Raw genomic sequence first — 14315 nt, 5'->3', positions numbered from 1 at the left:
CAGTTTCCCGTTTTGTCTGCTTGTGTTTTTATTTATTAAGCCAGTGTCGTGTTTAGATGGATGGATGGATGGATCAGACAACTCCCCTTAAGTTGTCCGGGGCAAGAAAGCATTGTGTTACTCTGTGGGTTGGGTAGCATGTGTTAGTTTTGTAATTAAGAAATTTGAATCCTGCCTGTAAATCATGGCCCTTGAAGGCCCTAGGAGGACAGACCTATAGGTCTTCATGAATCAGAGTGCTTTAGTATGCTTCCACACAGGATGAGTTTATCGATCCCTAACCTGCTTGGGCCAGCTCTAGTGGTCCAACCTTCTTTGAAGATGGATTGTAAATCTTCTCCCTTTTCCCTGCTTGAATAATGCAGAAAACGTGAGACTGAGAAGCAAATGATTTGTGCTGTGCTCAAATGTAACGTTCTGTTTTTGTGGGCAGGCTGGGCTGCATGTTTCCTGAAGGTTAGGAGCTTAGATCTTTCCTATCTGTTTAGGAAAGCTATCTGTTTAGGAAATAAAGAGGGAAGCATGCACTCTGAAGAACAGGGAAACAATGGGTTGGATCCATGAAAAGACCACTGTGTCGTCCGTCCCCCCCCAGAATGCTCTGGGGACTTTCTGGTGCAGCCTGGGAGGTAGTATTGAGAGCTGAAGGGGAAAGGAGGAATCAGTGAAAATTGTCTTCCTCCTGCCTCTGGTAGGGTGTCCCATGAGTTAAACTCTGCTCACGGGAAGTCTGGATCCAACCCAATGAAACTGGTAAAACTTTTTTAAATAAAAAACCCCACGTACCCAATTTCTGTCTGTCATTCCCCCCGCCGTGCACCTCAGAAAAATAGCAAGCCCACCAAACTCCCTTATAATGGGACTCCTGTTGCCACGGTATATATTTAGGCACCAATAACACAGTTCAGAAGCAATTGTGCATAATTATGTAAAAGCCATATATTTTTAAAACACTCAATTATCTGCTTAGGCGAACATAAGAAAGTAAAAACGTTTTGGGTTGCCAGCATCAGTGAAGAGAACTAATAAAACTAATGGGGAATAAAGCATATGGTCTTGCAGCCTATGTTTTAATTAGGCAATGGACTGAGCAAAACTACAACCTTTTTCATGTGCAAATGTTTAACAGCTGATCATATATTTGGAGCAAATCAGGGGTAGGGGATGCAGTGGCTCTCGGACGTGCCAGGAATAGCTTTTTGTTGTTTTTTAAGAGCAGTTTGTAAAATATATATAAGTGGCTCTTGAGTTGCTGCCTAAGCCCATCTCCGTTACAACCATTAAACACTATTTACTTAGGGTTTAGGGGTTTTGTTATTTTTATTTTGGGGGGAGAAAAACACTGGAAAGTGCCTGCACTGCATAGTGTAATATTGCAAGAAGCTTAACTGTTTGGGAGTTGAGTAATTAAGTTCATTCCTTCGCTGGAAACTTTGATGTCATGCAGTCTACGGCTACCCTTGACTATATAGGGTCTCCTTGCCCACCTTTCTTCCACAAAGCTTTCCAAAAATATTAGAAACATTCCCACTGATTTCAGGTGACGCCACCACCTTGTATTTAAAAATAAATACATGTTTTGTGCATCACTTTTGATTCCAAGACTTAGGATTTGAGTTGTTTTTTTCTGCTGGGAAATTTGAACATGTCCCTGCTAAACCCACAGTGACAGTGTGTTGGGAGATGCATAAAATTGTGGTCTAAAAATAACAAGCACTTGGTGAAACTGAACAAAGGGAGTCTCAAGCGAAGTTCTACATTTCCTCAAAGTAGCATACAGTTGGAACCGTGAAATCACACGATATACAATTCTTGGGATTGTACTGTTTTGGAAAAGAAAGAGAAATACCCTTCTTGCAGAAGGGAGAGGGCTTGGTTGGAATCCCATCGTGGATGAGTTAGGCCCCCATGTCAAGGGAGGTTTTGAAATAGGACACCCTAATCCTGCAGTCTGAAATTGTACCCTTGTACCATGTGACTTGGGATGCGGGTGGGGCTGTACGTTAAACCACAGAGCCTAGGACTTGCTGATCACAAGGTTGGCGGTTTGAATCCCCGCGACAGGGTGAGCTCCTGTTACTCGGTCCCTGCTCCTGCCAACCTAGCAGTTCGAAAGCATGTCAAAAGTGCAAGTAGATAAATAGGTACCGCCCCAGCGGGAAGGTAAATGGCATTTCCGTGTGCTGCTCTGGTTCGCCAGAAGTGGCTTAGTCATGCTGGCCACATGACCCGGAAGCTGTACGCCGGCTCCCTTGGCCAATAAAGCGAGATGAGCACCGCAACCCCAGAATTGGCCACAACTGGACCTAATGGTCAGGGGTCCCTTTACCTTTACCTTTACCATGTGACTTATCTGAATGTGCAGATTAATGTGTGCCTAAGTCTCCAAATATAGGGACGCGGGTGGCGCGGGTGACGCGGGTGGCGCTGTGGGTAAAACCTCAGCACCTAGGACTTGCCGATCGCATGGTCGGCGGTTCGAATCCCCGCGGCGGGGTGCGCTCCCGTCGTTCGGTCCCAGCGCCTGCCAACCTAGCACTTCGAAAGCACCTCCGGGTGCAAGTAGATAAATAGGGACCGCTTACCAGCGGGAAGGTAAACGGCGTTCCGTGTGCTGCGCTGGCTCGCCAGATGCAGCTTGTCACGCTGGCCACGTGACCCAGAAGTGTCTGCGGACAGCGCTGGCTCCTGGCCTATAGAGTGAGATGAGCGCACAACCCTGGAGTCTGGCAAGACTGGCCCGTACGGGCAGGGGTACCTTTACCTTTTAAGTCTCCAAATGTGATTCTGAAATACCATTTGCACTGAAGAGCAACACCTTAAAAACACAGTTTTATTGTGCCGTACAGGTGGGTCCTGCGACAGAACGTTGCACGGTTTAGCATCCCAGTCACCTGTGCCCAGTTCCAGAATACTCCATTCCATCCATTTCCCTCCCCAACTTTCAAGATTTACTCCAACAGTGAGTCAGCAGTCCAAGCCCTCATTTCTGGGGGCCCCCATCTTAGGGGGAGTTATAGTCCAACACTGAGAGGACCCTAGGTTGGGAGAAGGCAACCTTACTGCTTTAGAACTAGAAAGCACTTTATTATGGATTCTGCCATGCTTATTTATGGCCTTCATCAGTGAATTATTCTGGGAAGCTGTTTGCTGCCCCCTCTGTTAAGTTGCAACATATAACATAGCTGTAGCTTTTAATTAGTTATGTGTTAACTACCACAATAGTCTTTTGGCTCGGCAATCGAGTAAAGTTTTTTTCCCTAATGAGGCTGGATAGCGTCTTGAGGACCAAGAAAGTGTGGGTTATATTTTACATGGCTGACTTTAAAATGTCTGGGCTTCCAAAAAACCCCATCACCATCATTCTTTTTTTACACAATACATAAAACAGTAATATTCATCAGGTATTCATTCATTATACAGAAATTACTCTTGTGTCAGAGGGTAATATTCTGTTTCTTTTGGAATCATATGGAGCTGTTTCATCTCTGATTGTGTCACCTCTAGCGCTGCTTTCCCAGTATATTTACATTGGGTGTTGCCATCCTAGCACATTCTAAACCTATGCCAACACTTGAACGAGCCCTTTTGGATATCTGTTGTGCATTCCCATTGTCTTTTATAATAATGTTTCTTAAACCGAAGGACTTGATGCTACAATTCCCCATTCACTAAAGCAACAGGATTTGCTATTTTGTCCAGGGCTTTAATATGTGTGCTGCGGCTAATAAAATCCCCATGTATATATACCAAAAAGTTAATAGGTGTTGAATGAAGCTTACTCCCTAGGAGGTTTGTTGAGGACTGCAACCCTAAGGAACCTTCTGTTTTGGAGATGTACAGACTGTGCAGCCATGGCGGCAGCCAACCAGCTCTGAATTTTGGGGGGTATTAATAGGTGTGTGTTCCATTGGTTTATAATGTCACCAGAGTGCTTTAGGTGAACTGCCTGTTTATGTAGACCACAAGCACTGAAATATAATTAAAATTATAATTATGATTATACAGCTGTATTATGAGCCATCTATAAGCAGGAGTGTGTGTATATATACACACACACACTTGAACAAACAAGAGCTGTATGCCTGGACGACCAAACTGCACCCCTGTTTTTTCCAAGTTCCAGATAGTTTTTTGATGCTAGCTTTAACATATAACGTGAACCACTTTGAGCACCAAATACAACTTTTAGCAAAACAGTAGTCTGCTGTAGTTTTGTCTCAAACCGCACCGCTCACACTGCCCTAAACTCACCCCTGAAACCACCCCAGGGTGCCTAGTATTCACAACGGAAGGAAATCTTCTTTTGGTATGGTGGCTTGCCTCTCATTGCAAGTAACAGACATGAGAGGTGGTGATTCCAGTCTGGAACATGGTGGGGCAAAAGGTTACAAAAAGAATTAATTCCATTTCATGGTACCAGTCAGCTCACCTCTGAGTATATTTTCTAAGTCTGTCGGAAGCTGCTCAGAGTGGCTGGGGCAACCTAGTCAGGTGGGTGGCATATGAATAATAAAATTATTGCTATTATCATCATCATCAAGCACATGGCCATCTGCAGATTGCCCACCATGCACCTTACCTGAATAACTTTTTAAAAAATATTTCCTCTTTACCTCACAGATTTTGATAAACCTGATTTCAAGAGGAGCATCGTTTGTCTTGAAGACTTAAAAGTTGGAACTGTCCTGACAGGAAGAGTTGTGAACGCTACTCTCTTTGGAGTCTTTGTTGACATCGGCGTTGGCAGAGCAGGATTGATTCCCATTCGGAACATAACCGAAGACAAGCTTTCCAAAGAAAAGAAAAGGAGGAGTCTTGGCCTGGGCCCGGGAGAAAAAGTTGAAGTCAGAGTACGTGAAATTGACATTCCACGATCCAGAATAACACTGGACCTTATACGTGTATTGTGAGCAGTTTGTTGGCACTTTTCAAGGGCTACCATCTTATCACGACGAGCAGAGCGCAGCTGAAAAACGAGGACCAATTCAGGCTGTCGGCAGCCTAGACTGCTTTGGGGAGTCTAGAAGCTCAGAATATGGCCAGAAATTTGCACAGAGACTCCTGACTGTATGAAACAATGCTATGATTTGCGGCAGGGTTGAGCAACCTGTGGCCTTCAGATGTGGTTAGACTCCATCTCAGCTAGCACGGACAGCGGCCAGAGATGATGAAAATTGTAGTTCGACATCTGTAGGGCCATCCCTGATTCATTGTGTGGGAGGCTATATACGTGGCTACTTGTAGGAGCCAGTAAAAAATTGTGAAAAATCCAAATGGGTGGGGGGAGAACCTCCCATGGGGAGCCCTGGCCAAGATGCAAACTCACTGGGGGCCTTTGAATTGCAAGACGTGATTTTGTGGGGGCCCACTAAGTGTCTGAACTGAGTCTTGGTTTCTCCAGCGGAGGAAAACCCACTAAATCTAGCAATTTAAAACTGCCAGTTCATGTTTAGATGCAGAAATTCTTGATTTCTAATGGTTTCATCTACCTTTCCTGTCCTGTACTTGCATGTCTTTCCTTGCCGAGATGGACAGAAATACAATGCTGGAACAATTGAGCAGGCCTTAGATCAGGCTTCCTCAATCTTGGCCCTCCAGATATTTTTGGCCTACAACTCCCATGATCCCTAGCTAGCAGGACCCATGGTCAGGGATGATGGGAATTGTAGTCTCAAAACATCTGGAGGGCTGAGTCTGAGCAAGCCTGCCTTAGATGTATGGAATGTATTGAGCTCCAGAAACTGGTTGGCAGGTCCCACTTTTCCACTTGGCAATTCTATTAGGAAGGCTTATTAAGTCTCCCTCCCCATCGCCCACACTTTTCTGCTCCTCAGGCCAACGTCACTTTTCTACTCGTAATCAAAAGGCGTGTCGGAAGCCATCCTAGCTCTCACCCATGGTATCATGTGACACGACAATGACATCATGTGATTGGCAGGGCGTTATCCTGCCCACCTGTCAAATTCGGCCCACACAGCTGATCCTGATAAAAGATTAGTTCCATGGAGCCAAAAAGTTTCCACACCCTGATATAAACACATGAAGTAATACAACCCTGGTAGAGGTTTATTCCTGGGTAGTTTGCATTAGTGGCTTCAGAGTAAGCACTTATTCTAGACTTGAACAAAAACCTATTAAACTTGGGATTCCTCTTGGAAGTAAGGTGAATCCTAAAATAAATGTACGCTCCAAGCAACGGCTTGCTTGGTTTGTTGCAGATTAAATTGCTATCTTCTGTTCAGCTTCAAAAAAGAATGTTTCCTGGATCTGTTTCTAAGATGTTTCTTTAAAAGTCAAGGAGTGGGTGGTTGCTAGTTTAAAATTTTAAAAAAGAAGTTATGCGAAAGGAAGGTTGTCTAAATCCGGGATAATTGTAGGAACTGCAGTGCCATCCTACTGAAATGGGATTTGTAATCAACAAATGCAGATTTTTTTTGTATATATTTTTAGCTGCAGGATATAATAATTATTTTTTAATTTACTTTGTTGACAAACAACATGGAAATGTTTTCATCAAGACGAGAAACTTTGTCCAATGATGTCTTTTGAAAATCTTTTTATTAAAAAAAAAAACAACTTTATTCTTTGCTTGAGTGTTTCCCTCCATCTGTTTCAGCAATTTGTTTGTTTCATTTATATAGCACGTTTTTCTTCCGAGGAGCTCAACCTGGCGTGTACTTGGCTCTCCTCCTCCCCATTTCATCCTCACAAGAGCCCTGTGAAGTAGGTTAGGCTGAGACATGGCGACTGACCAAGTCACCAGTGAGCATCATAGCTGAATTTGAAACCTGGGTCTCCCAGGTCCTAGTCCAACACTCTAACCATTGCACCATCTCTAGATGGCCAGCTTTGCCAGATGGCTACGCTGAGAAGGCTGCCTCTTAGAGAAAGTCAGGGCAGGCCTGCAGGTGCTTTCACAAGGCACAGCCTACTTATCAGACGAGACAGCCAAATAATCAATAAGCCTTTCATTCATGCAAGCTCATCAAAAGGCACTGCTTAACTCCTCCGTTATGTAGTACATGCACACACCTCTGTGGCTTTAGCAAGGTGCAATAAATTGGCTTCTAAGTAGTAGGGAGACTTGTTTTAAGCACTTTGTCTCGTGGAAATAAATTTCTAAATGAACTGGGATGGCTGCCAAAATCTGTGCCGCAGGAAAAGCGGTATAAATTATGTCTCGCTCTCCACCCTACATATATTTTTGGGATACGCTATTTAGATTAGGGTTGCAGTCATGATTAGCAGGATAGTGTGAAAAACATACTGCCAGTGCTGAAGATTAATAAAAGAACTGGTTCTGCTAGTCCTTCGCCCTTTCACAGCTAATGGAAAACTGCACCTGAGAACACATGATTTGCTTCATAAGAAGACAGGTGAGTTCTGTGTAATTTATACCAGGCAATAAAACCTTTATATAAACACAACAAAGAAATGTGTGTTTGGAGCATTACCCAGATGATTAACTTCTCATCTCAGAATCCTTAATTTGATATGTTTATTCCATAATGGATGCAAAATTAACAACTGTTTCCGTCAGAGCTAGACTATGTCTTCAGTCTGTAGACTTAACCCTTCCTCTTCCCTCCACCATAGAAGATTAGTAAAAAGAAGTTCAGGAAGAACTTCTGATAAGTTTTTGGAGTTTGATCGGTGAGGCTATCTGAACGTGTGATAAACTTGGAAGAAATAGTTGCCCTTTGATCTGCCAGTGGTATTTTAATATTTAGGCATCGGTTTATTGGAGCTATAAGGGATGCGGGTGGCGCTGTGGGTTAAGTCACAGAGCCTAGGACTTGCTGATCAGAAGGTCGGCGGTTCGAATCCCCGCGACAGGGTGTGCTCCCGTTGCTTGGTCCCTGCTCCTGCCCACCTAGCAGTTCGAAAGCACGTCAGAGTACAAGTAGATAAATAGGTACCACTCCGGCGGGAAGGTAAACAGTGTTTCCGTGTGCTGCTCTGGTTCTCCAGAAGTGGCTTTGTCATGCTGGCCACATGACCCAGAAGTTGTACACCAGCTCCCTCAGCCAATAAAGCGAGATGAGCTCCGCAACCCCAGAGTCGGTCACAACTGGACCTAATGGTCAGGGGTCCCTTTACCTTTACCTTATTGGAGCTATTGGAAGAAAGGCGTTTGAAACAGCATTTATCTTGATAAAGCCATCTTCTTGGGCTTTGCAGGAAACAAAATTGGCTTCTGCCATAAAATATTGGCTTTGTCTTTAACGCTTCAGTCTTGTGCAAGTTGACTCTGAAGCACGTTTGGGGCTTACTCCCAGGCAAGTGTGCAAAGGGTTGCAGCTCTTCACTGGAAGAGCTCATCCTTTGCATGCAAAAAAAGTTTCCAGGTTGAGCTGGAAACATCTCCTATCTGATATCCTGGAAAAAAACAGTCTGTGTTGAGCAAGGTTTCCCAAACTTGGGCCTCCAGCTGGTTTTGAACTACAATTCCCATCATCCCTGACTACTGGTCCTGCTAGCTAGGGATGATGGGAATTGTAGTCCAACAACAGCTGGAGACCCAAGTTTGGGAAACCCTGGTGTAGAGGGACTATTGGAGCCAGAGGGTCAGCTTCCTCTATTGCCAGCATACTGTGCTGTTGTTTCCTGGACACAGTGGAGAAAAACTAAAGGAAGATGCTGTCTTTTTTTTATAATATATTTATTAAGGTTTTAGGAATTTATATAAAATAGAAAAAACAGAACAAAAAACAAGAACAATAAAAATACGTACAAACCAAACAGAACACATACAACAACAAGTATAATTTCAATCCCTTATATTCATAAAACTTACTTTCCCGACCTCCTCATACCTCCCCTTTCTGTATTCCATTCTCTAATTAAGTCAATTCAGCAAATCCTTCCCCTAATTTCAAGGAAGATGCTGTCTTACACTGAGCCAGACAGGCTCAGTATTGTCTACACTATGATTGGCAGCAAGTGATTGGGTTTCAGACAGGAAGCACTCCCAGCCCTACCTGTGGATGCTGAAGATTGAACCTGGAACCTTCTGAATGCAAAGCTGATGCTCTACCAAATTGTGTTGAGTTTTCCCTACAACCAAGAGGCATATAAACCTTATGAAATACCATATTTTTTGCTCTATAAGACTCACTTTTTCCCTCCTAAAAAGTAAGGGAAAATGTGTGTGCATCTTATGGAGCGAATGCAGGCTGTGCAGCTATCCCAGAAGCCAGAACAGTGATGCGCAGTGATCCCTCTTGCTGTTCTGGCTTCTGGGATTCAGAATATTTTTTTCTTGTTTTCCTCCTCCAAAAACTAGGTGCGTCTTACGGTCTTGTGCGTCTTATAGAGCGAACAATACGGTAAATAAAAATAAACAAATAAATACCACCATGGCCCTTCCAGCCAGTTGCAGGGTGCTAATAATTCCTTCTCAATCCCCATACCATCTGATCGATTAGAATCCTGAACACGAAGCACAAATTGTGAAAATACTAGTCCTTCATCTCTTCTTTCTCACCTTGCAGTGCCTAGTGTCACTAAATATATCTCATGATGTCATTTCCTATCCCTGTTTCATCACCTACTTCTTGCAGTGGTGGGAAAACTTGGCGCACCGTGACATTGTGCGACACATAGCGAAGCACCCCTGGTGAGAGGCCGTGAGGTTGTGGGGCTGCCATTAGTGGTGGTTGGAGCTTCATCCAGCTTCTGGGCAACAGCTAATTTTATCGGGGCAAACTTGCTCACTCCTTCCATCTGGGACAGATATTGTGACCGTAAGGGACAGCACATTTAACACTCCTTGACATCACCTGCTGTTATCGTTGCTGAGCCTCTTTCCTTCCTCGAATGAGATCATCAGTTGGCTGAAGACAAGCTGGCTGGAGCTAAATTCAGACAACAAAGAACCCCGGGGAGGGGAGAGGGATAATGTGCATTTGTGATGACCTCGGCAATACAATATCATTTTCACTAGACAGCCTATATCCACAACGCCACCTCAGTTGACTGTGCACAGTCTCTTGGATTTGCCTTTGATTCTGCTGCCTAATTAGCTACAGCTGCTAAAAGCACTTTCTGACTTCACGTGGCCAAATTGCAGCCTGACCTGGCAAGATGCGAAAAGTAGCCACGGTGAAGTCAGTGTTTATAACTTCCAGCCTTTGCTTTATTTGAAAATGTGCTGTGCATGGGAAGGAAGCCGTTGGAAATTTAGGGACTCCACCTTGGCAGCTGCTGGCCCCCGTACTTTGCAATCTTTAATCCGGACAGGGCGTATGGGACTTCTCCGTGAGACTACAGTGGGAGGGGTGGAGAATGTGGAACTTTAAGCTTTCTGAAAAACCAAGAATGTTTCTCTGTTCACCTTATCAATACCATGCAGAATTTTATACATGTCCATTATGTTCCCCCTTATTTTTCTGAACTGAAAAGACCCAAATGTTTCCTCACAGGGACTTGTTCCAGTACCTTCGGCAAAGACGTCATTTGAATTTACATTTGTCAAATTAGAGAGTCTCACTGGCTGTGTGTACCAGTATAAGAGGGACGCAGGTAGCGCTGTGGTCTAAACCACTGAGCCTCTTGGGCTTGCCGATCAGAAGGTCAGCGGTTCGAATCTGTGCAACGGGGTGAGCTCCTGTTGCTCTGTCCCAGTTCCTGCTAACCGAGCAGTTCGAAAGCACACTAGTGCAAGTAGATAAATAGGTACCATTGTGAGAATGCTATTAGCTCAAAGATGGAAAAGCGATGAAATACCAACAAAAGAACAATGGTAAGAAAAGTTAATGGAATACGTGGAAATGGAGAAGCTAACTGAGAGACTTAAAGATAAAGACAATAATGACTTCAAAAAGGATTGGGAACCTTTTAAGATATATATACAGAAACAATACATTGAAATGAACTCACTTGCAAGATTTGAGTAATACACTTACAATGGACAAATACAAATAGTAAATACAAATAAGGACTAAGAGACTAAGTACAGATTAAGAAATTATTTTATCATAGAAGGGATACAAAACTATATGCAGAACAAAAATAATACACTCTAAACCAGGAAGGGAAGTCGTACTATATTGAGTATGTAAGATGTAATTTGAGTTTCTTGAATATGTTAAAATTTGTTTTAAAACCTTAATAATTTTTATTTTTTTTTACCATTGTGGTGGGAAGGTAAAAGGCGTTTCCATGTGCTCTGTTTTCCGTCATGATGTCCCATTGCGCCAGAAGTGGTTTAGTCCTGCTGGTCACATGACCCGGAAAGCTCTCTGTGGACAAACGCCGGCTCCCTCGGCCTGAAAGCGAGATGAGCGCTGCAACCCTATAGTCGCCTTGGACTGGACTTCAGGGGTCCTTTACCTTTTACCTTACCAGTATAAGAACATGCAACTTGTTTTTCTCCCTGACCTCCAACCTAATTAATTCATCCTAAGCACATCCTGATTTTACTTATTTAGAAATCTGATGGTGAAACCTCCATGCAGCAAAGTACCGTAGTTACATTAGTACATTAGAACCAGTGCTAGAAAAAGAGGTGCCAGAACTCACCATGAACTCACCCTTGTTCTCTTATAATGGCAATGGCACCCACCTGAGAGGTGCCAGAACTGAGTTTTGGTAAGTTCTGCCTGAAGAAAAGCCCTGGCTAGAACCCAGCCATTGTTTTCACACCATGTAATTTTGCCCTCAAAATCTTGTAATTTTGTCAACCTGGGAAGGTAGTCCATTCAGAAGGAAAACTCCCATCCGAAACCTCTGCTTCCTTGCAGGAGAACAAAAGGCTAAGGGATAACCTTATCCAGAGTGGAGTCCCTAAAAGGGTTGGGTGGCGCCTTGTACACTTCCAGCAACTCCTGCAGCCAAGCTGGTGCCAAATATATTGCCTGGGCCACATGAAAATGTATTTCCTTTGGACCACATCAGTGAGAAGAGGGTCTTGTTGTCTGAGCAGCCAGAACCCCCATACGCACTGTTCAGGCTTGCGGCCCAGATAGTTCATTTCAGTGCAAAGAAGGTCTTGCCTCAAAATGCTGCTACCATGTAAGTCTTTAAGGAGAATGGTGTGTGGAGAACTGGTGGGAAGGAGCATGGATGATTGAAGTAGGCTATTGGGAACACCAGAAGGGGAGATTTTAACAGAGTTGGAGCAGAGCTTGGGAGCTCTTTTTCTGAGGCATGCTTTACAAACCCTGGAAGGGCACCCCCAAACCCAAGCATGACAAGCTTTGCTGACATCCCTCACCTGAGAACTTCCTGCATTTCCTCTCCTAGCAAACATTCAGTTAGTCATAAAAATAGACCTCTGAGCTTCAGAAAATGATTTATGTCAACCATCCCCTGGCAATGCCCCCCTTCTCTCTGCACCAAACCCTCCAAAGCAGACATCTTGTTTTTCCATGCTGGCTTAAGGTTTGGAAATGGGAAATTTCTATTCTCTTCACAATCAATTTCCTCTTTAGACATTGTGGTTTTGGGTTCCTGACATCATAGTTTGACTATTACAGTCGCTCGTGTGCCTGTGCTTTCCCCTCTTGCTTTAAGACTTCAGCAGCAATTGCACCAGATGCTTTTCCAATAAGCGCTGGGAGCTCCTTCCATTGTGTGGTCCCTTGTGGTGTGGATTTGGAAAAAAAAACAATGCTTTTTCCTTGTTGGAAGGAATCTCTTAAATAACCCTGCTTTAATGATAGAAAATTTGGCTCCCTGTGACAAAATAAATCTGTGCTTTGAGAGCATTAGCTGTTTCATACTTAATAAATGCTTACCTTCTGAACATATGAACATTTGAAGAGCCTCTCTGCTTAGACCAAAGGCTTTTCTAGTCCTGTCTCCTGTCATCCCCCCCCCCCATCAATGGCCAAGTAGATGTCTCTGAGAAGCCCAGAAGCAGAACATGAGGACAAGAACCATCTCTCAGTGTCGTTCCTCAGCACCTGGTACCCAGGGGGATGCAAACTGCTTCTGATGCTGGAGAGAATATAAAGCCACCATTACTGGTAGCCATTCTTACTCTATTGATACCCTCTGGATGGGGTTGCCCTTTCTTGGAATGAGCAGATCCATAGCTTGGGATACCCTGGGATCCAGCATCATCACTTGAGGCCCAGCTGGCCTTAGAGACTAGGAGTGCCTATCTGCAGCTATGGCTCATTCACCAGCTATGCCCCCTGTTGGACAGAGATGGCCACTGTGCTCCATGCTTTTAGCATCCAGACTGGATTACTGCAATGCATTTTACATGGGGCTGCCCTTAGAGACGACTCGGAAACTTCAACTTGTCCATAAGGGAGCGGCCACGTTACTGGACGCGGTTGCCTTTAGAACTTACACGAAGCATGTTCTAAAACAGCTGCATTGACTGCCAGTTCATTTCAGGGCACAATTAAAATTGCTCGTGTTAGCGTTCAAAGCCCTAAACGGCATAGGTCCAAAGAGCTGAAAGACCGACTCCTCCCTACAGACCGCCCCCCACCCCATGGTTAAGATCAGCGGAGGGAGCCCTCTTGGTGGCTCCACCACCTTCAGAAGCTCAGGGGTAGTGGTGTTGGCCTGGGAGAGGGGATTCTCTATGCTGTGGAACTGTCTCCCAAGAGAGCTGCACCTGTCAACCTCATCACACAGCTTTCAGAGAATACGGAAGATGCACCTGTTTACTCTGGACTTTGACACCTGAGATGTGTGCGACTGTCTGTTTATTAGATGTAAAACTTTTATTGATTTTTTACATCTATAACGAATAAAACATACCAAACAAAACACACACTACAATACTACAAAAAATAAAAACAAAAACAAATATTCTTTCTAAATTCCATTATTACGTGACTTCCTCAAATCCCCCCTAACTGAATTTCATTATGTTCCCTTGTAACAGTTCTCCCAAACATTCTTTCTATTACAATCAGTTCCTTCCATTTACTATCTTCATCTCTTTTCTCATTGTCTTAAATCCATCTTACTATACAACATTCATATTATAACCCTAGGCCTGTTTAATTCTTTCACATATCTTCTTAATTATCTTATATTACAATATTTGGCTAAATATTTTTTAAATTTCATCCACTCTGTGACAGTCTGTTTATTAACTGTACAGGCAACTCCCCATTTATGCTTGGGTTACATTCCAAGGTACCACGCGCTTAAGTAAAGTCGCATATATTGGGAACACCTTGGAAAAAGCCTGACAACATCACCATTGCTCCCTCCAAACCTCCTTGCTCAAACTCTGACTCTCCACAGGCCTCAAAGGTCAGTGCAAGGGCTCCTGGGATTGCACTTGCAAAGGATTGTGGGATTGCAAGATGCCATTTTTGCACACTTTTAGGGCCGCTTTT

The 14315-nt window shown here is 43.9% G+C and overlaps 1 protein-coding gene across 1 annotated transcript in view; it reads left to right on the top strand.

Moving 5' to 3' along the window:
* SRBD1 (S1 RNA binding domain 1) overlaps nucleotides 1-5277 on the top strand; it is a 164312-nt gene extending 159035 nt beyond the window's left edge. Inside the window, exon 21 of the mRNA XM_083605025.1 lies at nucleotides 4624-5277. Within this exon, the coding sequence (XP_083461151.1) occupies nucleotides 4624-4913 (290 nt within the window). The 3' untranslated portion in view covers nucleotides 4914-5277. The remainder of the gene's footprint in view (nucleotides 1-4623) is intronic.
* Nucleotides 5278-14315: the final 9038 nt, after the last annotated feature.

Source organism: Podarcis filfolensis, assembly GCF_964270895.1.
Source record: "Podarcis filfolensis genome assembly, chromosome: 3".
Lineage (NCBI taxonomy): Eukaryota > Metazoa > Chordata > Lepidosauria > Squamata > Lacertidae > Podarcis > Podarcis filfolensis.
Note: the sequence above shows the minus strand (reverse complement) of the source record. Positions and strands in the feature narration are given on the sequence as shown.